The sequence below is a fragment of the Martes martes genome (assembly GCF_963455335.1).
Source record: "Martes martes genome assembly, chromosome: 4".
Lineage (NCBI taxonomy): Eukaryota > Metazoa > Chordata > Mammalia > Carnivora > Mustelidae > Martes > Martes martes.
Genome location: NC_137891.1, coordinates 94,688,776 through 94,716,769, shown reverse-complemented (window position 1 = coordinate 94,716,769; position 27,994 = coordinate 94,688,776). Strand labels below are relative to the sequence as shown.

Here is a 27,994-nt window from a genome sequence, read left to right as displayed (position 1 = left end):
ACTAAGCAAAGAACTTCCAGTTTTTATTTTTTAAACATTTAACAAGAAAAACATTCAACCAAATTTTTAAAAATTAGGATGGATTAATTTACAATAAAATAGTCAACTTAAAATATCAGCCCTTTTTATTTAGGGCCGAGGAGGCCAATAATTCCTGTTTAAACAGCAGAACTGCACAATTGGTATTTTTACCTATACTCGATGGCACAGAAATGTGAAAGTCATACAATTTTCCATTGAGATCCTCCATTCCCTCCAGAGTAGAATTCATACAGATGCTTCTTAGGTCAGTTCTTGGGCCTTTAAGAATCACCAGTTACATTCTGAAACATATCTACAACTACTCTGATAATGAGAACACTTTTAAAACAATTCTTACAGGAAAAAACCTTAAAAATAATTTTGTGGCACATTGGACTGCTTAAAGAAACAGCAAAGATGAAAAATAATGTACAAGAATTATAGTCCCCTGCTTATAGAAACCACCTAAATAAAATATTTTCCCTAATTATCCTCACTTCTTATAATTTATTAGCAGAGATGAATTACAAGAAGCAGAATGCACCATTTTTTGGTTCTTGGTTGTAGCTGCCAGCTTGAGAGTTCATAACTGTAAATGTAAAGCAACATGATTATGCTCACAAATTCTGGAATGGGAAAAAACCAAAATATCTCTTTAAAAGTGTTTCTCTATCCTTGCTTTCAATTCAAGTCAGACAAAAAATTCACAGCAGTTTAAAGGATGATGAAAGACTAAACATGGGCCAACTAAAATACATACTGAGGATAATTTTACCTATTACACTAAAGTGAAAACTGTAATAAGTACGATATTATATTACCAAGTAACATCCTAGAGTATGCTGCTGGAGCGAATACAGCACTTAACAGTTTCATTTACAGATTAGGCATCGTAGCCTTTAGACAGAACATTTTCACACTCTTGAAGGTGCAACCTTTAAAACACAAACACACATAAAGTAGTATGTAATTCATAACAGCTGGCCAGGCACTTAACTTGGGGAAAGAGACTTTCAGACTTTGAGGTAAACTAGAACTGTTTTCAGCAATTACAAACGTATTCTAAAAACCACACTTTACTTCACACCAACTCAAGTTATTCAGCATTTAACCCTAAGTTTGTCACTCTATTGTGCCAAAATTCACACCTACATGTAACTTCTTAAGAAGCTATTAAAAGAACATTTTGAAGTCTGAATTTTGGCCCCATTTCGATACATCTGTGCTTAGAACATAACTTGAAAAAAACTATAAGGTACATCCATATAAGGGCTAAAATGAGTATTTTTTCCCCTAAATTTGATATTTAAAAAAAAAAAAAAGAGTCCTGCTGTGAGTCACACAGAGCAGAGGACGAGGAGGAAGAGGTGGAAGACAATGACAAGGACGGAGGCGACAAGCCTCTATCCAGTCTTGAGAAAATTACACAGCAGTGTTCCCCAAGGAGCAGAAACACAGCAGCAGTTTCTGTTTACAGATGTTGACAGTATGTGAAAGGTCTCAAAATTAACGCAAAGGAACACAACTCTCTGGGTTTATTCCACTCTGGGCACAGTGATGTTTCTTCCCATCTTGGGAATTCATTTCAAGGTAATGTGGAGTTTACTTAAAGGAAAATTCATTTTAAAAGATGGAGGACCTCAGTAAGTATTTACACATCTAAGACCAGAACAGAAAGTGGCCATTTTGGAACTAGTCATTTATCAGAAGTTATCGAGTCTATTTTTCATTAGAATTACCATGAAGTTATCTGCAAATGGAAAAGCCCTACCTCCAAATCCTCATAACGAACAATTCATTCTATTTTCCATTCCCTACTCAAATGACGATTTCAATAGAAAAGCGACTTCTTGTTTTGAACGAACTCATCAGCTTATATATCTGGTATGCACAGACTAATTCATTAACATACTGTTTTGCATCCTTCAAAGAACACTATCAATAGAGAAAACTTTTAAAAATTTTGATCTGAGGCATCCTCATTCTCAAAATAATGAAAAAAAAATGGGTTTAATTCAGAGTTTCCACATGGCTAAAAAAGGTCTAAATATTTTATTTATAAAAACCTCTAGGCTGACCACCCTCAAGATGGCAAATTTTTCCAGCCATGGTGAAGGATTTGTGCTAACTGACCTCTTCCTTCCTTGCAGGACTAACAGTACGCATCTGGCAAAACTACTAGCTGAAGTTATTGGTGCAATGAGCAAACATGGAAGAATTTCTCTCTCTGTGATGCTAACTGGCTTGCTCAAGTTTGGAAACTGTGACCCTGGTCTGTCAGCACCATGCTTTACTCAACTGAAATAACCATGCTGCCATTGTGGTGGGATGAGGGAGAGGGTGGAGTGAGAAGGGGAATGAGGGCAATTATATACATCATTAAAATACCATGATATAAAGTGAAAATGTGTCTGTTAATACATCTGAGGCTTGAAAATCATTAATCATAGCTATTAAAACTGCATTAAACTATTATAATTTAGAACACCTGCAAATGTGGAGCTTTCAGATATGACCTAAATTTAAATATGAATGGAAGTTCATTATCAGTAAGCTGGAAGAAACAAATTGCATACATTTTGTAAGTGGTAACCAACCCCCTGCCCCACCCCCCCCAAAAAGTAGAAATTAGGTAAAAATTAAGTGAAATTATTCATAATTGTTTCCAGTTTCACCTTTCTCTTGGAAGAGACCCAAATCAGGTCTCCGGAAATCCAACCTCATACACATAAGAAATGGCATCTGCTATCCATCGGTATGTCTTTCCCTCAAAGATAGACAGGTCATAGATGTATCTCAGACATTCATTTCCATGTATAACGATTTTTGAGACATCTATCCACTGAAATATTATAAAGCAAGTCTACAAACCACTCCTAAGAAAAAAGGCACTTTGCTGCAAGAGTTAAGATTTAATTATGTGAAAGTCGAGAACACTAGGATAGACTCAAAAGTCAGTATTCACTTGCCTATTTATGAATGCAAAGCAGATGCCAAGTTATAGACTATAGCCAATGACATCACAAACAAATCAAATGGCAACTTAACTATATTCTCAGCAAAACAGTAATTTATGACATTTCTCCAAAAACCAACATAGTTCCAAGTTCAACAGTAAAAAGGAAAAAAAAAAGTCACCAGCAGTTGCTACTTTAGAGCTCAAGACATTGTTTCCTACAGAATTTCATGTCTACAGTTTGGTTCTCTGTTTCAGAGCATGAATTACTTTTCAGATGAAAAACCTGGGATGGCGGAGGTTTGTTTATGTTGGGGGAGAACCCAGGGTGGAAAACAGTGGGGAGTAACAAGAGGTTCATTTCTCTGGTCAGACAACCAAGTGAGGAGGTAGTTATTCAGAGAACTTCTCAAATAGAGAATATTGTACTGATCTACTGAGAGTTGGGGAAGTAACAGGCGCTTCTCTGTGAGACTGAAGATAGCAACAGGAATACTTCTCCTCCAGGGAAGTCAGGACCAGGGTGTCAGTGCAGCTAAAATAAAGACAGAATCTGTGTAAGTGACATATAAAGAAAATAAGAAAAACAAGCTTAAGAAATTAACACAAACAATAACATACTCATTTCCAAACTTGTCCTACCTTGACAGTGGCTCTTTTCTGATGCTAGAACTTTAAAAGTATCTATAAGAAAAGTACACACAAGGTCATTATAATCAGGTTTCATGTAGTGGTTCTTCAAACTCCTAATCAGTGCTAAGAATATGGTACAGTATGTACTTTTCAAAATAATGCCTTCTAGTTTCTAATATTATTGGAAGTGTAATAATGTCTATAAAATTACTTAAATGCTTATTTTTTTAAAAGATTTTATTTATTTATTTGTCAGGGAGAGAGAGAGAACATGCACAAGCACAGGTAGCAGCAGGTAGAGGGAGAAGCAGGCTTCCTGCTGAGCAGGGAGCCCAATGTGGGACTTGATCCCAGGACCTTGGGATCATGACCTGAGTTGAAGGCAGACACTTAACCAACTGAGCCACCCAGGTGTAGCCTACTTAAATGCTTTAAAAACAGTTTAGACTTCAGTACTCTCAGAAAAGGTGTCATAAGGAAAATGTTTTATAACTGTTAAGTGAGCAGAAACTCTCAGTTAAATAGCACCACAAGAAAAAATAATAGCAATCTCCTCCAAATTTCCCGATGCTAAATTAATAAAATTGATAATTATGCCTGGAGACCACATGCTCACCTTGTTACATCACCACACAAGGTAACCCCATACAACCTTGAGTCCCATCATCACTGCTATTGAGTTTCTTCATTCGGTACTGACGTATTTCTCTTACCAGTGTGTAAAAGGCATCTTCGACACCCTATAAAAGAACATGGTAAGGATGGCTTAATAGACACAATCCAAGTTGTAAGCTCTCTCATTTGTACTTCTTTAGTGGATTTAAAATTCCAATTAGCTGATGAAATAGGGTGATTTAGGAAGAGGACAGCAAACTTAGCATTCTTACCGAATCACATCAACAGCCTGGTATACAAATGGCAGTATTTTGCAAAAATAACATTCAAGCACAGGAAAATGGGTAATGTGGGACATACAGAACTACCAGATCTAAAGATTCCATTCAGGAGAGCAAAAGTCCTAAACTGTGGCTGGTGTTGATGGAGAAAGGTCTAATGTTTATACTTATCTTTAATCAAGGGTCCTCATTTTAGTAATGTTAAGTAATATTAGCATGTTAAGGTGGGAGTAAAATACCACACCAGAATACTCATCAGTTCATTTTGGGTTAAACTGAAGATTAAAAAAACAGAATACGGAAAATTAACAACAAAGAACGCGGCTCCTATCTCTAGGAGTCAAACTTTTCTGCATTCAACAAACGCTTGCCAGATGCTCAAAGCTTTGCTATACCTGTCTGGTCTTGGCTGAGGTTTCAATGAATGGAATCCCATAACTCTTGGCCAGTTCGTGTGCTTGTTTTGTGTCCACCGTCCTTGTTGGCAAATCACACTTATTTCCTACTAGCACCATTGGTACATCATCTGAATCTTTTACTCGCTTAATCTGCTCCCTAAAAAAAAAAAAAAAAAAAAAAAGAATATGTTATCCTAACCTAACAGTAGGTTTTTAGGAAGGAATGTGCAGCTAGAACAACAAAGGTTCTAATGAATTTTATCTAGCCCTATTAGCTTCTAGTATGGAGTTTTACTTTTTACTCCCCCCACCCCACTAATTATAAAAGACCAAGCATACTATGTTGACTGGTTTAGACTTGATGTAGAGAGAGGGAAGCCAAATACTGGTTCACCTTCTAGTGGAAATGGATGGCAATTCTACCTTTTGACACATACCCTTGTTAGGCCCCTTCATTTTCCAAAGAACTTGGCTATGGATTTAACTGGCAACTTGAAATCACACTCTAGATTAAGATCTGAAGTATAAAAAGTAAAGCTTACTCTCAAAATAACTTTGAGGTTTTCTTCAAAGTAACCGTATTTAATGAAAGACAGTCTATCCACTTCTCTAGTTGGGTAGTATTCAGACATTTTCTTCAAACAATATTAGCTGGAAGTCCAAGATACAAAATAGAAAACACCAGAACTGCTCTTACTAAAAGGGGACTGAAGGATCTGCAACTCCCAACTTACAGCACTCCCTTCAATGACAAAGAAGACATAGCACACAGCAGTTTGGAAAAAACTGCTCTAGATTCTCCTGACCAATACTGTCTAACAGAACTTCTCACGATGATGGGAAGGTTCTCTATCTACGCTGTCCAACTACATCCACTAGTCACATGTAGCTGTTGGACACTTGAGGAATCAGTTGTTATGTGGCCAAGGAACTGATTTTTCAATTTCTTTAATTTTAATTAAATGAAATAAGCACATAAGGTTGTGGCCACCATATGGCACAGTACCACTCCAGATCCTAGCCCTGGATTACAGACACGGTCATGTGCTGAACCGGCATCACACTGGCTAGCTCTAAAACTGACCTTTCCTGTAATGGCAGTGTTTAAAGCATAATATAAGACAGCCAAACAGGAAAAATGACTTCTAGAAATTCAACAAATATTAGATGCTTGACAAGTGTTGGAAATCTTACTACATACTGCTATTACTTCCAGAGACCAGATGGAAAGTAGAATAGGTTTAGGTGGAAAAACACCCCACTCAAGTCAGTTTTGGGATAGCCTGTTTCTCTGAGCAGACATCATATGGATCGAGCACAAGCCAGCACTGCAGGCCATAGGAAAAACACTTGCATAGAACTGACTATGTGCTACACGCTTTTCTGGGTGATTAACATGTCTATTACTTGTTTAATTTTTAAAACAACTCTTGGTAGGTACTATTCTCTCCATACTATTGATAAGGAAACTGAGGCACAGACATTTGGTAGTTTGCCCCAAAGTCCCATGGGTAATAGATGACGGAGCCAAGTTTCTACCTGTTATATTATTCTGCTCAAAGAATACGGAGCTGAGAGAAAGGAGTCCTGGGTTTTTGGTCCTGGCTCTGCTACCAGTAACAACCATGACTCCAAAAACCTAACAAACCACTTCCTGCAACTCTACTTCTGATTCCGTAAAACAAGGATGTTGTACTAGAGTTTTTTATGGTCTGATTGACCTTTGAAATGGTTTTACTGAGAAAGACCATCTTTCCTCTTTATTTACTTCCCACTCATTTCTTCCTATCATCTTCTCTCTTCCACGACTGAGGACTCTCAGACATGTTTTCCTTTCTGAAATTCCTGTGTGATCTTCATACCACCACCTCTGGTTCCGAATCATCCAATTAGCAAGCTTCATTTAAGTGTTATCACACATTCTAGCCATGGTGTATTATAAAAAATAAACTCCAATATTAACTTTCAGTTATAACCCAGAACCTCAATGTTAAACAAACTGAAACCAACTCTTCTCGTAATTGAAAAAACGCTATCTTCCCTAGTGCGGTATCCTCATTCCCCCCCACCCCACAAAGCTTCAGAATACACTTACAGATCATCCTTTCAGAAAAAATAATGTTCCTAGTACCTGTAGAGGTTAATATCTGCAAATGATTTGCTATTATTGATGGCAAATACACAGAGGAAGCCTTCGCCTGTCCTCATGTATTGGTCTCTCATGGCACTGTACTCCTCTTGACCAGCTGTATCCAGTATGTCCAACAGACAGGTTTCACCATCTATAACCACCTGTTTTCGGTAAGAATCCTGGGGGTGTGGAGGGCGGGAGACGGCAGGGAGAGAGGAAGATTTCATTTTTATTAGAAACCATAGGGAACGCAATGCTATTGCCAAGGTAAGATAAGCTCCTACCTAAGTTTATTTCCATCTCTCTGGTTTATCCCTCAAACTCCTCATATATAATCACAATCAGAAAGTACTTAATGTCACCCTAGGAAAAAAAGCCCCAAATCCTATATGCCTGTAGAAAGAAAAATGTGGTCATTCTGTTCCTGGAAAAGATGGAAAAGTGTGGTAATTCAAAAGACAGCTCTATTGCAGTTAGATTAGAGATTCGGTTTCACAGTGTTTCATTAGGGTACGAGGTGGACTTTTCTTACTTATTTACTGTATATTCAAAGTTCTAAATATACCTCCACCAATTATACCTGGTCCTAGACACAGTGTCATTTGTGTTTATGACTAAACACACAAATACTTTTTATTTCAGACAAGATTATAACATAAAAATATTTTTCTCTTCATGGTGAATTTTTACCTTTGGGAAATATTCCTGAATCAAGTTCCTAAATGTGCCAAACAAGATTTACAGCTATATTTCCTAAGGAGGAAAAATATGCATAGATCACATATATTTACATTTTAAAAGTTCTGTTTGGTTCTGAGGCCAAAATTTTACTTGTATCTTAATACTTATGTTTTGGGAATTCAGTTCAAAGAAAATAACCCATCACTCTTGGTAAAGATCTGGCTTCAGAAACAGAACGTGACCTAGTTTCCCAGTTCATTGACCAATGCCTCTGTAACGCATCTTCACTGTGGAACTGTAATGTACTTTGAAATTAACATAGCATTCGCGTTGACAAAACTTGCTCAAAGCATGAATACGGCTAAGTGTACGAATATGCTGAGGAAATGAGCACAATTTAAGATAGGTTTTAGTCAAACTAATTTACAGTAACAGAAGTCAGAGAAGTGGTTATTTCCTGGCAGGGTGGGAGTTTATTGACTGAAAAGTGGCATGGGAGAACTCTCTGGGGCACTGGAAACTGTATATATTCCTGAGTGGTGGTTATGTAAGTATATACAAATTTTTACACCACTGTGTGTATTTTACCATTTGTGTATTTTACTGTATGTACATTCCCCATTCAATAAATAAAACCCAGAAAAATATAAAAAGGTTCTAACTATTAACACTAAAGCTTAAATGAGCACTTACATTTAAAATGAAATTTCTTTCAAAGACTGAAGATTGATTTTTAATAAAGGCTATGTTAGTTAGCTTCCATTAAACATTAAGTGGCTGGGGGTTAGGAAGACCAGGGTGTGGGTTAAAATAAAATAATCTCTAAGCAGACATTTCTAAACTGAATAAAACCTTTTATTTAAAGGAACTTAGATGGCATTATTCAAGCCAATCTGTAACATGAACTCACACAAAAAACATACTGATTTTACTTAACATCCCTGTGTGTGACAGGCAGGACATGTTTATGGTAATTTAGTAGATGAGAAAATGAGGCTCAGAGAGTTTAAGTGATTTGCTCAATATAACGTAACTAACTAAACTGCAAACAGGGACCAAAAGAAATCTAGGCAGTGACTCAAAATCTCGTATTCTTTCTACTGCAGCCCAGTCTCAGCTGCTTCAGCCAGCTAACTAAAATTGAAGAATTTTAGTGAAGGATCACCTGATCCTTGAAACTTTTATCTCCATCCTATAATTCCTACGGCCTGTGTTTAAAAGAGCTGTCATGAGTTCAACAATGAGTATGGGAGTTTACTAAACTATTACATTATCAGGTTTTTTTTAAGAAAATCTTTAGCAGCTATGAAGAACTCTTGAACTCCTGAACTCTTCTCCACAAACATGGAAAGCTTCCTTATTGTATTACTGAACGCACTACTCCAAATAACTTTTACTTTCTCTCTTGATTATTCCTTTAGCTAACGAACAGCTAAAGGTGGGTGTACGGGTGAACCAAAAGTCAGAGGTAGGGTCAGCGCACTACCACTGGGCCTCACCTCTATAGTGGGATCATATTCATCTACAAAGTGGTTCTGGATTAGCTGGATTGTCAGTGCGCTTTTCCCGACACCACCTGCTCCAACCACCACCAGTTTGTACTCAGTCATTTCACACCAGCAAGAACCTGTGGGAAAGCAGCAATTAGGTTTAGTGGGCGAGCCACAACTACAGCACTTCAAAGTCTTCCATAATCAATAGTAACTAAAGCCCGAGTTTGAAATCTATCGGTTCCAGACATGTGACCCTCCACTTGGTTCTCAAAGTGATTCAGGAGTGCAAAAACATTCGCAGGTTACTGCAGGCCTCAGAATTCTGGTGAGTCGTCGAGCTACCCCCACCTAGCTCTATTTTTCAAGTCCGCGGGCCCCGCCCTCAGCCAAAGGTAAAGGAATACCCTCTTCCTACTCCTCCCGCACGTCTTCCCAGCTACGGAGGGGCAGCCTCCAGGGCCGTCCCCTAGTCTTACACCCCCGCCAGTCTCCAAAGACCTCCTCCAGAGGGCTCAAAACTAAGGACCCCCGCCCAAGGGCCTTTGTCTCCAGCCTGCAGACTCCGTTCGATTCCTGGCAACAACGAGGTGCCTGTATGCTCCAAAGACGAGCGCTACACACCACACAACCTTACCTCAAGCTTCGTTGCCTCCGCTTCCGACGGATTTAGGACCACAACTGGGAAAAATGTTGGAGACCCCGGAACCGCCATGAACAGCCCCCACTAGGGAGCGGCACTTCCGGCCCCGCCCGCTACGTAATCAGACGGCGCCCCGGGCGCCAGAGTCCCCGCCCCAGCCACGTGGGCCACCGACCCAGGAGTCACGCGGCGGGCCGCACCCAGACCCGCCCCTCCCACACAGGACGTTTCAAAAATGAAAGCGCTAGGTGCTAGAGTCTCAAAAATCAGTAAAACTTTATTCGCTTCCATTCTTTCGCCATTAACAGAAAACTGGAGAAAGCAAAAATGTTTTGTGTTTACAAAGATAAACGGCCTCTTTACCCAGAGAAGATCAAAACCTCAAACGACAACGGGGAAGATAAAAGCGCCCTCCCCCACATCCCCTGAGCTGCCCTTGTCATCTTAGACAAAACCTTCAGTCCACTGGCCATGGACCCTGGATGTGGCCAATTCAAGATGAGGGCCAAGAAATCAGACCAATCCGTTCCCGTGATATAAAGTCGAACAGAAGCTACACCAGGGGTCAAGTGCCTGTATTTCACAGGACACAGGAACCAGGCGGCTACTTATAAAAAAAACAAGATTCATTTCAGGCACAACTTTTTTATTTTTTTTTGTTTTGTTTTGTTTTGTTTTGAAATCAGTAAAAGAAACTGGGTCCTAGAAGCTGCAGTGATCTAAGCAGCAGCAAGTTTGTGCATTCGTCTTTTTTTGTTGTTTTGTTTTTGTTTAAATACGATTAAATTACCACACTGCTGGCACACCTCATTTGCATGAAATTCTGCACCATACATACTAATTGTAGTAAAATTACCCCCCTCCCCAATCCCAGGAAAAAAGAAACTACTCTGGAAGATAATTTTCACTGAAATCTAACCAAACTTCGTTAAGTGGACTGTGACAAGATTATAAATGATATGAAAAATAACATTTTAACATTTGGCCATCAACTTAAGGAAATGGTTTACCTATACAAATTTTTATAATTTTTGTAATTTTTAATATATTCTACCTTCATATGGTCCTCAGGATTAAAGCATAATGAACAGGAAAGAAAAGGAAAAGAACGCAACTGAGTGCTAAGGCAGAACATCTTGCCAGATAGTAATGAAGGTAGAGTATATGCTAAATACCAAGTGCAGAATTTCATAGGGCCAACGAGATAACAGTCTATATTTTTCACTTACACAGGCGAAGTGGATTTTGCAATTACCAGTTGCGTTAAATGCACCAAATAAAGCTCCTAAAATTGATACTATAAGGCGCCACCTTAAGTTTTCCAGGCTGCAACTGTGCATAATTTTAAAATGGTTTTCTTAAATTTATTTATTTATTTTAAACATAACACGAGGAAGGTGTTAAAACTGGTGTAATAGCTCAATAGAATAGTATTCCAGATTTTGGGAGGGATGAAGAGGGAGATATTCAGAACCCTTCACCAGAATCCCCCCAACTTGATCATAGTGGATTAATGATGTGCTTTGTGGATGTGGTTAGTCAATGACACCAGCTTGACGGATCTTTCTTTCTGCACCAAATCCCTGTGAAAAAGTAAAATTGCAGTTAATTACTATAAAGGCATTACTTTTAATCATTGTAACCACCACCATTTCTTTCCCAGAGGAGGAAATCCATAGTAAGCCCTCCTGATCTATTACCTAACATCTGTTCGAAAGATCAAGAAATGTGCTTATTGTGAGCAAACCGTTATTGTTAGGGGCTGAACAAATGAGTAGGGAGTTTTAACTAGTTAAAAGCATATGAGTAGTGAAAGAGAATCCTGAAGTTTTCCTGCTCATTAAGCTCTACGCTATGCCGAAACAAGACCCTTAGTAGCATACAGGTCAGCTGCCCCTACCCACCCCAAAACCTAGTACACCTTCATACCATTGAGTTATCTGGTCCCCTAGGCTGACGAAGAACCATTAGGCGAGGAGCACTGGCATCATCCAGGGTGATGTTCTTTAAGCGATTGACCAACCTATCAGGTCGTGGAGCTGCAACAGCCTTGGGGCCCTCACTGCAATGAAGTCAAGAGGTGAGAAGAAACAACTCATGGTGGGAAGAAAGCAAGCACTTGCAGAGGAGTATGCTTTCTATCTAACTACCCCCAAATGACTCAGTTTTAATAAGGGACTCTTGCCTCACCTAGCCAGCTAGCTAGCAAGACAGGACAGACAAGTTTGTTTATGTTTTTATTCTGAACTCAAGGTTTATTACTACAGAGGAACTGGAAGAATCATTTGGGTAAGGGTCATCCCTCATCCCATCTAGTCTACAATTAGAAAAACCAGTTCCACAAAATGAGGTAGTGGATGTGAAAAGCCTTAGAAAAGTTAAATATGAAGAAATATTTCCAGAGACTCCCAGCTCCTCTCTCAGTAACGTTATGGATTTAAAACACTTAAAAAAAGAGACTATAAAGTTAGAATTTTAAGCAGCATATAAATGGCTTAATGAAAGAAAAAGCTAAACAGAACCTTTAAGAACAAGGACTACATAATCTTACTATACCAAAGTTCTAATACATAGGATGTACCCAATTAATGTTTCATTGGGCCAGATGTGTAAGACTATAAAATTTAGACAATGAAGACTAGAGGTAAAAAAAAAAAAAAAAAAAAAGACACAGGAAAGATCGAGAAATAACCAGAAAGTGGCAGGATAAAAAAAAGCTGTGATGAAAAGTGAGGAAGCGTGATAAACCAGTTTACGAAAGTTTAAAGGCAGTTCAGGGAATTTATCAGCCCAACAACAACAAACTCACCAGACTCGCCAAACATTACAAGCGCTGCACTTGCCAGTGCGCTGATTAAGAATCACTGAGAATTCCACCTCATCTCCAGCCTGTAGCTCAATGCCATCTTGCACTTCTTTCACATGGAAAAAGAGCTTCTTGCTATCTCCTACTTCATAGTTAATGAAGCCAAACTGGGGGAAGAGGGGGAAAAAAAAAAAGCTTAAAAAAAAAAAAAAAAAAAAGGAAAGACGATAGCTTTAAAAAAAAGCGGGGGAGACATATTACAAGGGGGAAAAGTACCTCACTCTGAATGAAGCACGCTGCCTGAACCTAACTAGAATGGGATTTATAAAACATGGTATATTAATGTTGACTTGCCTGTGCTAGAATATAAGACATGGGTCCAAAAAACTTGTCAGGGAAGAAATCTTTGAAATCACTGCCATTCAATCTATCATAGCCTGACTGAGACAAATGTTGGCTTGTGTCTTCACATAGGACATGGAGTTTTTGAATTAGGCAAAAAAAAAAAACCAAAAAAAAAAAAAAACCCACCAAAAAAAACCCCATACTGAGATCTTAATATTAGGAATAGTTTTGTTTGCCCTAAGTGTATTTTATGAACATTTTACACAGCTTTCTTTCTTGTGTCGTCTGTAAAAGCAGCTCTGAGCTAAAGTATACAAAATCTTGTTCTATTCTGAAATATCTCACTCCAAATTTATTTTTCCTGTCATGTAATGTTAATCAATAATACTCTCAACTTTCTTTTTGCTTGTATCACCATTTTTTTCATGTGGTTTTCTTCATATTTTTTACAAGCTACCTCAAATCATTGAAAAAGGGGTGGAGCAGAAATAAAAACCAAGTGAATATTGGCAGTTTTCCCTTGGCTGAAAAAATTTCAAGGTTTTGGTTAACACTTGTTTACCAACTAATAAAAGGATCAAGTTCAGATCCAGAGAGACTACCACTTACCTGATCCTTCACACACTCCACTGTGGCCCTACGCAGGGGTGTGATGTTGTAGGCCATAGTCTGTGCATTTTGGCCCAAGACACACAACTGGAACTTGACACTCTCCCCTTTCTGCAGGCAATCCCCTTTGTTGGCCATCCCAACTATGCCAAATGGATAGACCTCACCTTTCATATCCCCTGTAAGGAGAAATAGGTACAAAGTCTAAAAACTAATACTGCACAACGGTCCTATGCCGATGTTCCTAATAAATTAGTAAGTAAATTGCTAAAAATGCATTATGTTCCTAAAAAGATTTTCATACCTGAGAAATTTTACCATAAAGCTTCAATGAAATACTATCATGAAAAAAGTGAGAACTTGCAGTACTTCACCAGCTAATGAATAGTTTAAAGTTTATTTTTTTTTAGTAATCTCTACATCCAATGTGGGGCTTGAATTCACTATCCTGAGTTCAAGAGATGCATGCTCTTTAAACTGAGCTAGCCAAGTACCCCTAATAAAGTTTTAAACTACACTTACAAAATTAAAAATAACACTATCACTCACAATCTCATTACCTAAATATTTGGGTGTTTTAAGCACAATAGGTTGCTAACATGATCCACTGGATTATCTTCTTCCCCAGTTCACAATATTAGCCAACCAGTCGAAAATACTTCTGGCCCACACCTAACAGGGCATTAAACAAGTCAGGAACAGGCAAAAACAATGTGGATAAATTTCTTTGGCATTCTACATCTTTTCTTTGTTCTGACTGTGGCTCCCTCAAACCAATCGGTACTTTTCTCCCAGTTCAGAGCTCAGCACACTTTTTCTTAAAAAACAGTGAACATTTTAGGATCATAGGTCATCCTGCACCTGTTACAACTACACAACTTTGCTGTTGCAGTGAGAAAGCAACCAAAGACAATATATAAATGAATGGCTATGGCTGTTTCAAGACACCTTTCTTTACAGAAACAAGCCACCATAGTTTTGTAAAGTTCTTCCCTAGAGAAAAAAGTTGGCCGGGGTGCCCTGGGGGCTAAGTTGGTTAAGTGTTTGACTCTTGATCTCAAGAGTCCTGAGTTCAAGCCCTGCATTGTGCTCCATGGTAGTTACAGAGCCTACTTAAAAATAAACGAACAAATAAATAATAAAAATTAAAAGAGTAAATAAAAAATGTTGGCTGTAGGTCAGTGCAGGCTGGGAATAAAAACCATGCCAAAGGTTGGGCTGCTTATCAGTTCGCCACGATGGTAAAGCCACTGAATCAACAAAAATGAAGAGGAGAAAACCATCAAGTGGAAGAGGAAGCTTCAGAATTGGAAATGTTTTTAATAATTCTCTTGATTATAGGGTAAGTGAAGGTCTTCTTCTCAAACATACAGGAATCCTGGGGCGCCTGGGTGGCTCAGTGGGTTAAAGCCTCTAACTTTAGCTCAGGTCATGATCCTGGGGTCTTGGGATGGAGCCCCGCATCGGGCTCTCTGCTCAGCAGGAATCCTGCTCCCCTCCACCCCTTCTCTGCCTGCCTCTCTGCCTACTTGTGATCTCCATCAAATAAATAAATAAAATCTTAAAAAAAAAAGTTATAAAATAATTAAAAAAAAAAAAACCATACAGGAACCACAAACTTTTGGATACACTTCCAACAGATGAAGTCATGTAAAAGGATTAGAGATAGCTGGTGTGATATAGTTGTGTTAATACTACCACTTATTAAACACTTAATAGATTCATATTTAGTATTTCCAGAACCTTAGATTGAAGTTATCTTCATTTCAAAGATGAAGAAACTGAGCTAGGAAAGATTTAAGTAATTTGTCTAAGGTTCTATAGCTAGGAAGTGGAAGAGCTGGTGTTCAGATCCAGGCCTGCCCTACTTCAGAGTCCATGGTCTTATACAAAGTTGTTGTATTCCTGAATAAAAGAGCTGTTCTCATCAACAAGTGGGAAAATGTGACCGGTCTATTCTCAAAAACTTTATAGATTTCAGGAAAGTTTCCTTTTCCATAAAATCCTTGCTTTGGACTGTATCCTAGAGCCAGTGGTGAAGAATAAATGGATTGGGGATTGGGAACACAAAATAAGTGGCATTTACAGAGGAGGAAGAAGGACAATTTAGTAAGTTGCCTAGCCCCCACAGCCCTTTTAGGAGTATGGTGTAATCATGGCACTGGTTTAAAATACTGATTTGTAAAAGGCCAGATCTATACTGAGTGATTTTTTTTTTTAAAACAGTGTATTTAACCACAAGTAAAGGTGGGAAAGCAAAACAAAGTAAGTTTATTTTAAATTAATATGAATTAGACCCAAATTAACAAAAGGAGTGATTAAAGTAAGAATGATTTGCTATAAAATCTATTCCTATTTGGAGGGGTTTTGAGGTGGGTGAGTGGGAGATGGGGCATATTGATGTTCTGTGTAAAACAAACTCCTAAGGACCTCATATGGTAAAAGGAACATGTTATCAAGGTTCATTTCTTTCTCTCAAATGACCTGTTCTTCCCCACTTCATCCTCTCTGACATTTACCCGACACAGTATTTATTCTCTTTGTGAGCCAAGCTATTATCTTTGGTTGGAAATTCAAACCCTCTCACCAACCTCATCATTATGTAATTTAGCTATACCAATCATCCACTGGTTCCTACTACCACCCCTATTGCAAACTTATTTTATGTACAAAGTAGTCTTTTTTTTTTTTTTTTAAAGATGTATTTGAGCACGCATGTGAGTGCACATGCACATGAGTGGGATTGGGAGAAGGAGAGAGAAGCTCAAGCAGACTCCGCACTGAGAGTGGAGCCCGCCTCGGGGCTCGAACTCATGACCAGAGCCACCTAGGTACCCCCAAAGTTGTCTTTTTGGTGCTAATTCCTAGGGATAAGGAATGGTACCAGAACTCAGAGAATTACTGAAGGTGCGGAGAAAAAAGCCGAAAATGAAAAATGCAGAGCTTTGGCCCAGAGACAAGTAGCAGGATCCACATGGAACACTAGATATTGAGGAATAAATATAGTACTTTTACAGAAAGCAAAAATGTTCATAGAAGTGAATGCTACTAGGAAAATTTGCCAATACTGACATAAATAAGTAGAAAATAATACAATAAAACTATAAAGTTGTATTAAACATAATCAATGTGAATATCTGATACCACACACTGGAGGACTATTGTTAGTGTGAGATTTTATTCTCAGTCTATTTCAATAACTCAGTTGCTCACTTATCATTTGTTCACAATATAAATCCAGGCTGATCTAATTTCCAAAGAAAACAGAAATGAAAGCCAAGAGATGGGAGTAGGTGGGGTAGGGAAGAATCCCTTTTCCTTAGTTTCAGTTTTTAAGGAATCCAAAAAGAACTGCAACACCACCATCACATGTAATAGGGATGCTCTTACCTTCCTCTACAATCTCAATCATTCCTTGGTACTCAGTCTGTGTTGGATCAACACTCCTCAAGGGGCGAATGACTTTACCAGAGTAGATGGTGGGATCAGCTTCCTCAGTAATGCCATTCACTACAAAACAAAAGCATGTTCTACCTCTTACTCAACAATTTCAACTCATTCTAGTTGAAAAGAAGCCAAAATCATTGCAACAAATGTTAACAGTGGGTTGACTGCTTGTCTGCTATTCTTGAAATATTTCTAAACTACCATAAAACAGAGAAAGTTAATTTAAGGAATTAACAAGTACTTATATTTAAAACATGTCTTATTCTCTTCATCTTTTCTAGGTGACCAAGTATTACTTTTAGGGGGTGCCTTCCCCCGTCTCTAAAATGGCAACCCCAACACTTACACACTTCCCTTTATTTTAATCTTTATTATTTATTATTATTTTTTTTAATGAGAGAGAGAGAAGAGGGTGGGCAGAAGGAGAAACAGGCTCTGACCCACACGGTGCCTGGTGCAGGACTCAATCCCAGGACCCCAGGGTCCTGAGCTGAAGGCAGAGGCTTAACCCACTAAGCCACCCAGGCCCACCCCCAACTTTACTTTAATCTTAATAACACATATTACTATATTTCTAAACATACTACATACAATACTTATCTTGTTTGCCTGTGACTACAGACAAATTAAAAAATAAGCTCAACAAAGGCAGGGATTTGTCTGATTTCTTCACTGCTATATCCCCAGTACCTAAAACACACGATGCACTTAGATATTTACTGAATTGAAATGAAATGTTCATGGCTGTCCTTTCTCTAGGTCTCACCAAGAAAAGTGTTACTTGGGGAACTGAGATGAAAGCCAAAAAGTATAGGTTTTTTAAAAGTTAGAGATCCAAATAGCAACACTTGTCTTAAGTTCCCATTATTTTTCCTAATTGACTCATTCTTTTCCAAAACAGTCTCCTAGAGGAAGGCCTCTCTCTCCATCCCTATGAATAGTATATCTTAGAATTATTTTTTAAGAAACAGACATTAAATTGAAAATAAGCATAAAGCGAATGACCTAACCCATCTATCTAGTGGTTCTCAAATTCGAGTGTACATTGGAATTATCTAAAGGATTTGTTAGAACAGATTGCCCATCTTGACTTTAGTACGTATGGGGTAGGGTTGGAGAACTTATTATTTCTATTAAGTAGCCAGGTGATGCTGCTGGATCATACCTGGGACACCACTAATCTAGAATGATTGGGTTTTTGCTCCCTCTCGCATCCTACCTACCCCTTATTTCACACCAAAAGCAGACTGAACAAATAGAAATCACATTTCATTACCTGAGTGTGTTTTGTTCACTTTTTCTGCACTGACTTTGTTGCCTTTGCCTTTGGACAAGCTGTACTCGACCATGTCCCCCAGTTCCAAGCTATCAACATCACCAGAGAACTCACTGGGAAGAAAGGAAACATGTGAATAAGCAATCACCACAAATATCAAAAGTAGCAAATAAATTTTATTTCTTCTATAACAACATTCATGGTGTGCTTATTTATGCTGGATACCGTATTAAGCGCATTATAGGCACTGACTCATTTAATCCTCAGAAACAACCCATTAAGAGGTCACCATTATCCCCAGTTATAAGACAATGAAACTAAGATACCAGGAGGTTAATTAGGTGGCAGAGTCTGGGTTTAAACCTGAACTGGCTAAGAGGCCACACCCTTAACTAACACTATGCTATATTAGAACACCAAATCAAACGTATAATTATCTGGTAACAACATATGAAACAGTGTTCTTTCACCGATGCGGGAAAGTTCCTATCCAATGTTCAAAGCAGGTACAGGCCTTTATCTTTTGGCCACGTAATCTCTATACATACATTCTCTATACAATATGTAACTTTTGTTTATATATTGCCATCATTTTACCAACATGAGATTTGGAATTAAAAAAATATATAACCACCCAATACTAAATATTTTGGACTCCCAAAGAATGGATAGTAAGTTCTAAATTCTATAAGGCATTCCTCACCTATAATGGAAAAAGATTTCCTTATCATGATTGGCTGTTTCAATAAATCCAAAATTATCCTTCAGAGTTGCCACATAACCCAAGAGCCTCTTGGAGTTGGAATTACGACCTAAAAGTCGCACACAAGTTGCAATCTGTTGTCCAGGTCTCTGTTTGTCACTAATACTAAATTCAACCTGTGAAAAATAAGGACACTCATTAATACCATGTCTTTTCCACATCAAGCTCTTTACTTCAGGACCTGTAACTTCCCCTAGACCATGCCTTCCACTCTAAATATTCTTTGTGTTGAATACATTTTCACCAAAAGTAACACTTCTATGTCTCATTCCATTTTTCATAAGGGATCAAGTTTTGTTCTCCAGTGCATATTTATTCTTTATAGAGTCTCAATTTCTCTAAAGCAAGGCTATCAGAAAACCAGACATTGTAAGTATGAGAAAAATGCAAAGCAATATAAAATCTTTAGTGTGATTTTACTTTGCTAATATTTTGGTGGCTGTTTTAGCTTGTAATATTATTACTTTTATCTAAGTTAATTGATTAAGGCATATCTTAGCTAGTGTTTTAAATACTCCTCAAAAAGCCTTAACAAGGGCTTTCTAGACCCTGTTCTAATTGAGTAAGCCGCTTTTAAATGGGAAAATGTTCCTATATTAACCTCATAAGCACAAAGCAGTTTTAGCAAAACTTGGTAAAATTCAAAAGAAACCATTGTACAAGACTTATGATTAAGATGACAATCTTTAACCCTGCTCTCAAATCAGCAGAATTATCTTGCCTTATCTCCTATTTGAGGAGAAGTAGATCCTTCCACATCCTTGGCTTGAAAAGCAATAGTCAATTTCACCCCACAATCATCATAAGCAATAACACCATCCTCAGCCTCCTAAAAAAAGAGACAGAATACAATGAAAAGTATCAAGAACAGAAAGGCAATAAGCAGCTACAGTTTTTATAGACCTCTGAGCTACAGAATTAGCACAGCTATAGAAATATCCTATTCTAGGGTTCCCTAACAGTAAAAGATTTTTCATATGAATAAAACGGGGTCTTGCCTTAACCCAATACCAACTCAATCTGCTGTCTTTTTAGTCTCAAGAACCCGATTTTTTTGTTGAGGAGGGAAAGCTTATTGAAAATTTACCACATACTTACTCCATACTTCTCATAGACTGTCAGAAATTAAACTAAGCATGAATTTTTAGCAAAGTGGAAATTCTGTAGGGTAAGAAGCTTTTCTATCACCTACTTTGAATCTCCCATAGTACCCTGTAGTGTTTTGTATGAAATTAATTTAACTAAACAAGAATTTAATTTGGTATAGGATCTAGCACAGTTCAGAGCATGAGATATTCAGGCAATTACACCAATGTTTCCACAGTAACACTTAAATGAATACTAGAAAGATTAGCTCTTCAAAAGTCTTAAGAAATTTCGGATATGCCACATAGAATCACACAGTAAACAACACTTAGAGCAACTGCCTAAGTTATACTGCTTCTATGGTTTCAAATATCATTTCTATGGGAATTACTGCCCACATTTCTCCTTTCCTAAGCTCCAGAATACATTACCAACTATTAATATTCAAAACCAATTAATTTCTACTCTTTTACCATTCATATTCCTTATACAAATACCATGTAATCATACTGAACATTTAAATTGTATCAGACATTACGTTAGGCACTTTATATTACCAAATTTAATGTTATGATAAAACCATCTTCAAAAGTTACTCTTATCTCTATTAGGAAAGTTTTAGGAAGTTAATATAAACTCGACCAAGGTTATATAGCCAGCATAAAATGATGCTAAGTATCTGACTTTGGTTAAATGAAGGAGGTGGTCAGCGAATTCAGGTCTTACACTGATTCTTTTGCAAGTCAACCACACTCAAAATCTCAGCATTTGATTTTGCTCTCAACTATAATCCATTAACCTCGATATCTAGCCATCACCTGACACCATACTCCACAGCAAGTATAGGAAATAGAGAGAAGACAATCCCTGCTCTCCCAAGAGCCCAGTTTAGTAGAGAACACAGATTCATAAACAAGTGTTAATACACTGTTATAAATAAGCCCAATGACAGAAGGACTCACTAGGGTCCAGTATTGGCCAAGAAGAAAAGAATAATAGAAGGGCAGGAAAAGTCTCATACAAAGGCTGTCTTGATCAAGTCAGCTTTGCCAGAGCCATCTGGGAAGCTGGGCATTCTAAGACCTAAAAACCATTAAAAATAAGCCCCACTGGTTTTCTTTTGTTTTTATTATTTTTAACAGGAGCACTTGTGAAATTCCTACTATGGGCTAGGCCCTATGAGAGCTTTTTCAACGAAATATGAGACTGATTTTTTAAAAAAACTTAAGCTCAGAGGTGAAGTGATTTCCTAAGCTACAAAAAAAAAGGTAAAACAAGATGCTAATCTATTCTTGGGGTGCCTGGATGGCTAAGTCAGTTGAGCCCCTGCCTTCAGCTCAGGTCAAGATCCCAGAGTCCTCGGATCAAGCAGAACACTGGGCTCCCTGCTGAGCAGGGAGTCTACTTCTCCTTCTCCCTACCCCTCCCCTGTGCTCTCTCTCTCAAAAAAAAAAAAAAAAAAAAAAAAAAAAAAAAAGATGCTATTCCACTCTTAACGGGCTCCTAGTTATTTTTTAAAATTGTATCACCTTCTCTTTCATGTTCCTTCTCTATTGTCTACATCCACGATCTCTGTTACCTGGTTCAACAACTATCTAAATTTCCTATCACGCCTCTTCATCTTTTGCCTTTCTCCACACCCCCATCTAGGGTTCATACTATTGCCATTTCTTCCTGAAGTGCGTATCTGATGACACTTTCCAAAAGAAATCTACTGAGTACAGAACAATGTCTAAATTCTTTAGAGTAGCAATCAAACCTTCTCAATCTTTCTGTATTCTGATTTTTCACTCTTATTTCCCCTATTTGGCCCCATCAAAGAAAAACCCTGTCTTCCTATTTAATACTTAGTGCTTTCTAAAGAAACTGAATTTTTCTCATCTGGCCTCTATTCTGTAAGAAATGTCCTTTCTTCAGTTATCTCTACCTATTAAATGCCAGTGCCTTAGTGAAACCATCCCAGGCCCATCCCACCTACCCCCCAGTTTAGAATTCATTTTCGCCATAGCACTCTTACTGACCTTTTGGGGCAACATTTTATATTTTGCATGAATTACCTGCTTCTGTACACTCTCAATTTACTTGAGAGCAAAAGCCATGTTAGACTAGACAGCTTTATATTTCTATTCAGTGAACTAGTCAATAAATGGGAGTTCAAATGTGTGAACTGAGTCTACCCAAATGTGGAAGTTTTAAACTGCTTTGGAAGACAAGTACTGTCATTTTAGATGAGTGTTTCTCAACCAGAGGTGATTCTGGGATGTCTGGCAGTATCTGGAAACACTTTTGGCTGTCATAGAGGGGGAGAAGAAAGATACTGGTCTCTACTGGGAAAAGGCCAGGGATTCTGCAAAACATCCAACAATGTACACAAGAGCAACCCACAAAAGTCACAAAAGTCAATAGTGCTGAGATCAGAAAACTTTTAGATTAGCTCACCACTGTTAATATTAGAGAATTCCAAAAGAGATAATACTTAACTCCATTATTGTGTGGACAGTGGTTTTCTTGAAGCAGAAGACTAATACAGAGCTACATGTATCAGGGGCGCCGGGTGGCTCAGTCGGTCAAGCATCTGACACCTGATTTCAGCTCAGGACATGATCTCAGGGTCATGAGATCAAGCCCCGAATTGGGTTCCATGCTCAACTTAGAGTCTGCTTTTTCCCTCCCCCTCGGCCCCTTTCACCCCACTGCGCACCCCTCTCTAAAATAAATAAATCTTAAAAAAAAAAAAAAAGCTAGAGAAATCAATTTGATCATGTAAAACTTACCTTTTCTTTGCCTTTATTTGGGCTAGTGGTTTTAGGGTTCGAGAAAGTGGCTTCTTTTTCTACAGTGCCCAGAAAACGATGATCTGAATGGGAGTGGAATGAAACCGTGCCCTTGGGAAGCTTTTTAATCCTAATAGCATGATTTCTTTGGGCAGAGAGCATATCCTACAAGTGATAAACAAAAGTAACTTTAAACTGAAAAACGAAGCACCAAGAAACCATTCCATTCTTTTCTCAAAAACTACTCACAGGAACCACAGTAAACTCTACTTCATCTGCAATATGGAGCTGGTTCCCATCCAGAATTTCGCTGAAGTGGAAGAACATACGAGCATCACGATCCACACACTTAATGAAACCAAAACCGTCTCTCATGGCAGCAATTACACCCTGAAATCCAGACAATAATATTTTCACTGGCTGTGAAGCTTGCCAAGAAAACAACATTCAACTTTGGAAGCATCAAGTTGAATTCATTAGGAATTCTCTGTATTAATGACTCAAAATCTGTATCTATATTTTAATTTCTCCATTTAAATACAAACTCACTGCTTTCAGTCTTTTAGTAAATTAACCTTTAAGCAATGTGTGAGATGCTACTCCTTGGCCAGTATGCATAGGAAAAATTATCAACATTTGAATGTGAACATGCACACAATGTATTCCTTTTAATTCTCAAATCTGTGAATTTGGTATTATTACCCTATTTTGCAAGATGAGGAAATTGAGGCTGAGGGAGCAGTTTGTCCAAAGCACTCAGCTAATTAAGTGGTAGAATCGAAGACTCCAAATAAGGCCCAAGCCTTATGATGACATCCGGGAATTTACAAAAGTCTATACACTAATATTTCAAAAACTTCCAAAGTCAACTAAAAGCAACCTTTTAGTCTCTACCTTAAAAAATTTTATTTGAGTTTAGGCAAAGGAAAGGCTTAAAATTTAGGTCTGAAGAATAAATAAAATTCAGGAAATCCTTTCCTTATTTTTTCCCCCATCTTACTAAATTATCAGCTCTGTGGTAGCATTATATCCAGAGTTAACTGGCACATGGCAGGTATTCAAATGTTTACTGAAACAATTATTATCAACCTACCAATGAGTTATATATTGCATATTTATTTACATTATTACTGATGACTATTCTATAACCAGTTCTGAATATAGCATAAACAATATTCTGACATTTAATCCTTGCTAAATCTTAATGGCAGCCAAGGTACTCTACAATGCAGTCCACACTGTCAAGCAAAATAGATGCTACCTGAGAAGTTCTTAAAAACACATTCCTTTGGTTCTCAAAATTTTTAAAGTTAAAAGCACACTGCAAGTGTCAAATAAGATCAGATCTCCAAAGGTAAAGGTTAGAAGTCCCAAGGAATTTAAAATTCCAGTGAATGTACCCAGTTCCACTAACAGCATGAAATATACCACACATTATGACCCTCAAGAAAACAATGCATTACATCTGAGAAAGTTAATTTATGAAAAAGCAAGCCCATAAAATATGTTTGGGAAACAATTCCGGTACATGTCATTCCTGGATTTATATCCACTAAAAAGAATCTGCAAAGCCCCAAAAAACCCAAAACCTATTTAACTTTATTTAGTGTTTACTAAACATTTTATGGAACAGTTTGGGAAAATTTACTTTCTACAATAGATCTGATTTTTCTCAATCTTTCTGTTTAAGGTCCAGAGAATCAGTGACTCTCTAAAGATCTCAGAAATCATCCTGTACATACTTTCTAAAACTTTTTCACATCTACTCCAAGATAACTGGCAGGGTCAGATATCAAACCCAGACTGACTCAAAGATCTGTGTTCTTAATTACTAAGTAACTGCCCAATGTTATCATTACCTTAAAAACTTCTCAATACAGCATTACAAATTCAAATATAATATTGGCCCCATACTGAATGCAAGTATCGAACAATATCCAACACGTACCATCTCTCTGGCTTCATTAGTGAACTGAAATGTGTTTGATAGAACTTCTATGTTGGTTGCTCGTTCTAATTTGTCACGTCGGTCTGTTGAAATATTAAACCTAACATGGTCGCCTTCCAGCAGGGTCACCTTGGATTTTGTATCTTTGTCTCCAAAGGGAAGTTCTTTAGGAATCACAAAATCAACTTTGATGCGTCCTGGCAATGGGTCATTCTGATGAGAAGGAAAAACTATTTTAGCTGGAGATTTCTCATCCTTCCTAGTTCTAAGTCAAACAAGAAGAACACACAGCAAACCCATGTTATTTATAATAAACAGTTCCCTACAGGGAAAAAAGATGTTGATAACAAGTCCAATTTGAAAGCTCTGTGTTCTATGGTCACATAATATAACCCATAAAATGTGGAGGTTAAGAACCTCCACTATGACACAGATATTTAAGGAAAAGAATTTCAAGTCTTTTATGTTTCACATTTCTTCAGCAATGACACCACCAGTGTCCTCTCCTCACCTTACCTCCCACACAAATGAAACAAACGGGGGAAAAGGCCCTTGGAGAGAACCCCAATAAATGCACACCCAAACTGGTTTTCCCCCAATTTAACCAGCAGTTTTGTCCCTTTCTCCTTATAAACCAGTAAAAACTAAACATATGCATGGATACAATCACTGGTTTCTCATTTAATTATATATATCAAGAAGTAGTCAATTGTTCAACATCATAAAATTACATTAATTAAAATTTCTGTATACCAAATTATTCTACTACTGATGAGACAAAAGAAAACTCTCCTGAAAAAGACTCCTTACCTGGTTTTTACTGGGTACTTTTGGGATTACTTTGGTTACAGTTCCTTCAAAATGTTCAATGCTGATATCTTCAAAAATGACTGTTCCTTGAGGCAATAGTCTGACATCTGTTGCAACTTCTTTACCCTAAATCACAAAAGTAGGGGGGGATCATATAATTTTAAGTGTTTCCTAAAAATGTAATTCATTTTTGATCTTAAAAGGCCAAAGATCAAGCCAGTCAACTATCTTACATTTCTGTCCTTGATTGTGAATTCCACGTCATCTCCAGGCTGTAAGGTTTCTAAGTCACCCTTAAATTCACTATAGTGAAAGAATATCTCTTTTACAATATCACCTCTTTCAATAAAGCCAAACGCCTCCTAAAGACAAACAAGCAAAACCCAAAAAAATAATAGGAACATTAGGTACTATTAAGTGCACATATTTATGATTACAGTTTGCATTCAATAAGCAATCTTTTCATAGAATTGTATCGTATCAGAAACAATATATTTGGTTAGGTCTACTATTAACAGTATCAATTTTAAAGAACATAATGAATTAGTAACCCAGGAATTTTAAGAGATTACTTCTGATGTTAACAGTGAAAATATTTTTAAAGGGAAGATAAAGAGAAAAAAACAAAAGCAAAAGGCTTGCTTGGGTATGAAGTACAGACTAAAAGTAGTAAAAGAAAAAACCCTCAAGTTTCTTGTATTTGATGACACTTACCTTCATGGCACAAACTACTCCCTGACAGCGAGCTTGTTTCTTTTTCAACAGCATAATGTTCCGAGCACTTACAGCACCAGTACTAAAAAGGGAGTAATTGGGTGGGGTTGGGGAGGGGTCAAAAAGGGGGTGAAAAATGCATTGGTTTGGTTAGACATGATAAATTCAGATAAACAAATTAGTTTTCTGAGGTCTCAAGAATTTTACGTCAACATGAAGAGCAAATGTAGTTTACAGCACATGATCCTTTTCATACGGTTTCATATGCAAAGGATTTTTGCTCAAAATCCCTATCCTTCCAAATTAGACACACACACATATGAATCATTTTTCTTAGATTCTTAAAAGAGTATCATGGATACTCTATGCTTTCCTATTCCAACAAAGGAAATGAAGTCACAAGTTGAATCCAACAAAAGATGGAGAATCTCAAGTTTTAGGAAGATCATTTCTTGGATAAACATTTGAGTAGGTATTATATGCTACAAACAAAGGTACTGGGGATACAGAGATGAGTAAGAGATGGTCCCTGTTTTCAACAAGTGCTGAATTTAGTAGCTATCCCATCAATTATTTCTGATTAAAAGCCATAAAAGAAAGTTGAGTAAATGCAGTGATTAAAGAAGAAATTTACTACACTTTTAAAAACGACATTCACCTTCACTGAAAACCAATTAAGCACCACATACTATTCTGTCCCCATCTTTGAGCAGCAGCAATATGAATCTGACTTCATCTCAAAGATGGTATAAACTGTTGGTAGAGTTCAGAAAAGCTGCAGACTAAGCAGTTACTTCCCTTAATTTTTCATGGACAAACTATAACCCAACTGTGCTTTTTATTTCAAAAATTAACAGAATAATGAAGGCACTGGAAAAATTTGCAACTTACTACAGTGAAAGGCTTTAGAACCAGACTGGGGTTCAAATACCTGCTATTTCAAGGCTGTTATGACTTTAGGCAAGCGAGAACATACCTCAATTTTAGATGGAAGACATCAGGTGAAGCTGTTCTCAGGATTAACAACTATACGTAAAGTATTCAGTGCAAGTGCTTGGCACACACAGAAATTTAATAAAGGTTAAATAAAACCCTCTCCCTGGCTCCACCTTTAAACTCAAGCCCTATCCCCGTACTTCCCTGAGATCAAATTGAGGCCCTTAGACTAGAACTATTAATAGAACACCAACTCAATCTGATTCCTTCTATTTTTTAAAGATTTATTTATTTTAGAGAGAGAACACAGAAGAGCACATGCAAGGTGGGGGAAGAGGAGAGAGAGGGGAGCAGGTTCCCTCCTGAGTACGAAGTCTGACACAGAGCCCAATGTGGGCCCATATCCCATGACCCGGAGATCATGACCTGAGTGGAAATCAAGAGTCCAACCCTTAACCAACTGAGCCACCCAGAAGCCCCTCAATCTGATTCCTTAAAATGAAGACGAAAAAGTCTTATAAAACATAAGGTTCAGGGCCAGTAATTCTGCACATGCTCTTGGGTCTTTGCTTTCTCTGTGCTGTTGGAAAGTGCATTCCTAGCATTTTTTTCAACTTCCTACTTTTTTTAA

General features: G+C 37.7%; 2 protein-coding genes across 6 annotated transcripts in view; both read right to left on the bottom strand.

The window, feature by feature from the left end:
- Nucleotides 1-10: 10 nt before the first annotated feature.
- Nucleotides 11-9,966, bottom strand: NRAS (NRAS proto-oncogene, GTPase). Its single transcript, XM_080800031.1, has 7 exons — nt 9,844-9,966; nt 9,216-9,343; nt 7,036-7,214; nt 4,902-5,061; nt 4,227-4,350; nt 3,620-3,661; nt 11-3,512 (listed from the first exon to the last, which is right to left on the bottom strand). The coding sequence occupies exons 2-5, from the start codon at nt 9,324-9,326 to the stop codon at nt 4,231-4,233; spliced, it is 570 nt and encodes a 189-aa protein (XP_080656157.1). The 5' UTR covers nt 9,327-9,343; nt 9,844-9,966; the 3' UTR covers nt 11-3,512; nt 3,620-3,661; nt 4,227-4,230.
- Nucleotides 9,967-10,101: 135 nt separating this feature from the next.
- The window catches only part of CSDE1 (cold shock domain containing E1), a 40,402-nt gene continuing 22,509 nt past the window's right edge, over nt 10,102-27,994 (bottom strand). For all 5 annotated transcript variants that reach the window (XM_080800374.1, XM_080800375.1, XM_080800373.1 and 2 more), the window contains 14 exons: nt 26,428-26,509; nt 25,947-26,075; nt 25,714-25,839; nt 24,904-25,116; nt 23,205-23,345; nt 22,956-23,120; nt 19,817-19,924; nt 19,036-19,211; nt 18,333-18,445; nt 17,000-17,119; nt 13,610-13,788; nt 12,659-12,822; nt 11,779-11,911; nt 10,102-11,432 (listed from right to left, as the gene is read on the bottom strand). In XM_080800374.1, the coding sequence (XP_080656500.1) occupies nt 11,385-11,432; nt 11,779-11,911; nt 12,659-12,822; nt 13,610-13,788; nt 17,000-17,119; nt 18,333-18,445; nt 19,036-19,211; nt 19,817-19,924; nt 22,956-23,120; nt 23,205-23,345; nt 24,904-25,116; nt 25,714-25,839; nt 25,947-26,075; nt 26,428-26,509 (1,897 nt within the window). In that variant the 3' untranslated portion in view covers nt 10,102-11,384. The remainder of the gene's footprint in view (nt 11,433-11,778; nt 11,912-12,658; nt 12,823-13,609; nt 13,789-16,999; nt 17,120-18,332; nt 18,446-19,035; nt 19,212-19,816; nt 19,925-22,955; nt 23,121-23,204; nt 23,346-24,903; nt 25,117-25,713; nt 25,840-25,946; nt 26,076-26,427; nt 26,510-27,994) is intronic.

Excerpts from the sequence above, each read along its gene's own strand:
- NRAS (XM_080800031.1), bottom strand. The coding sequence starts at position 9,326 with ATGACTGAGTACAAACTGGTGGTGGTTGGAGCAGGTGGTGTCGGGAAA. Across the intron at positions 5,062-7,035 it reads GCAGATATTAACCTCTACAG|GGAGCAGATTAAGCGAGTAA; the intron begins GTACTAGGAACA and ends TTTTTTTTTTAG. Across the intron at positions 4,351-4,901 it reads CCTCAGCCAAGACCAGACAG|GGTGTCGAAGATGCCTTTTA; the intron begins GTATAGCAAAGC and ends GTTCTTTTATAG.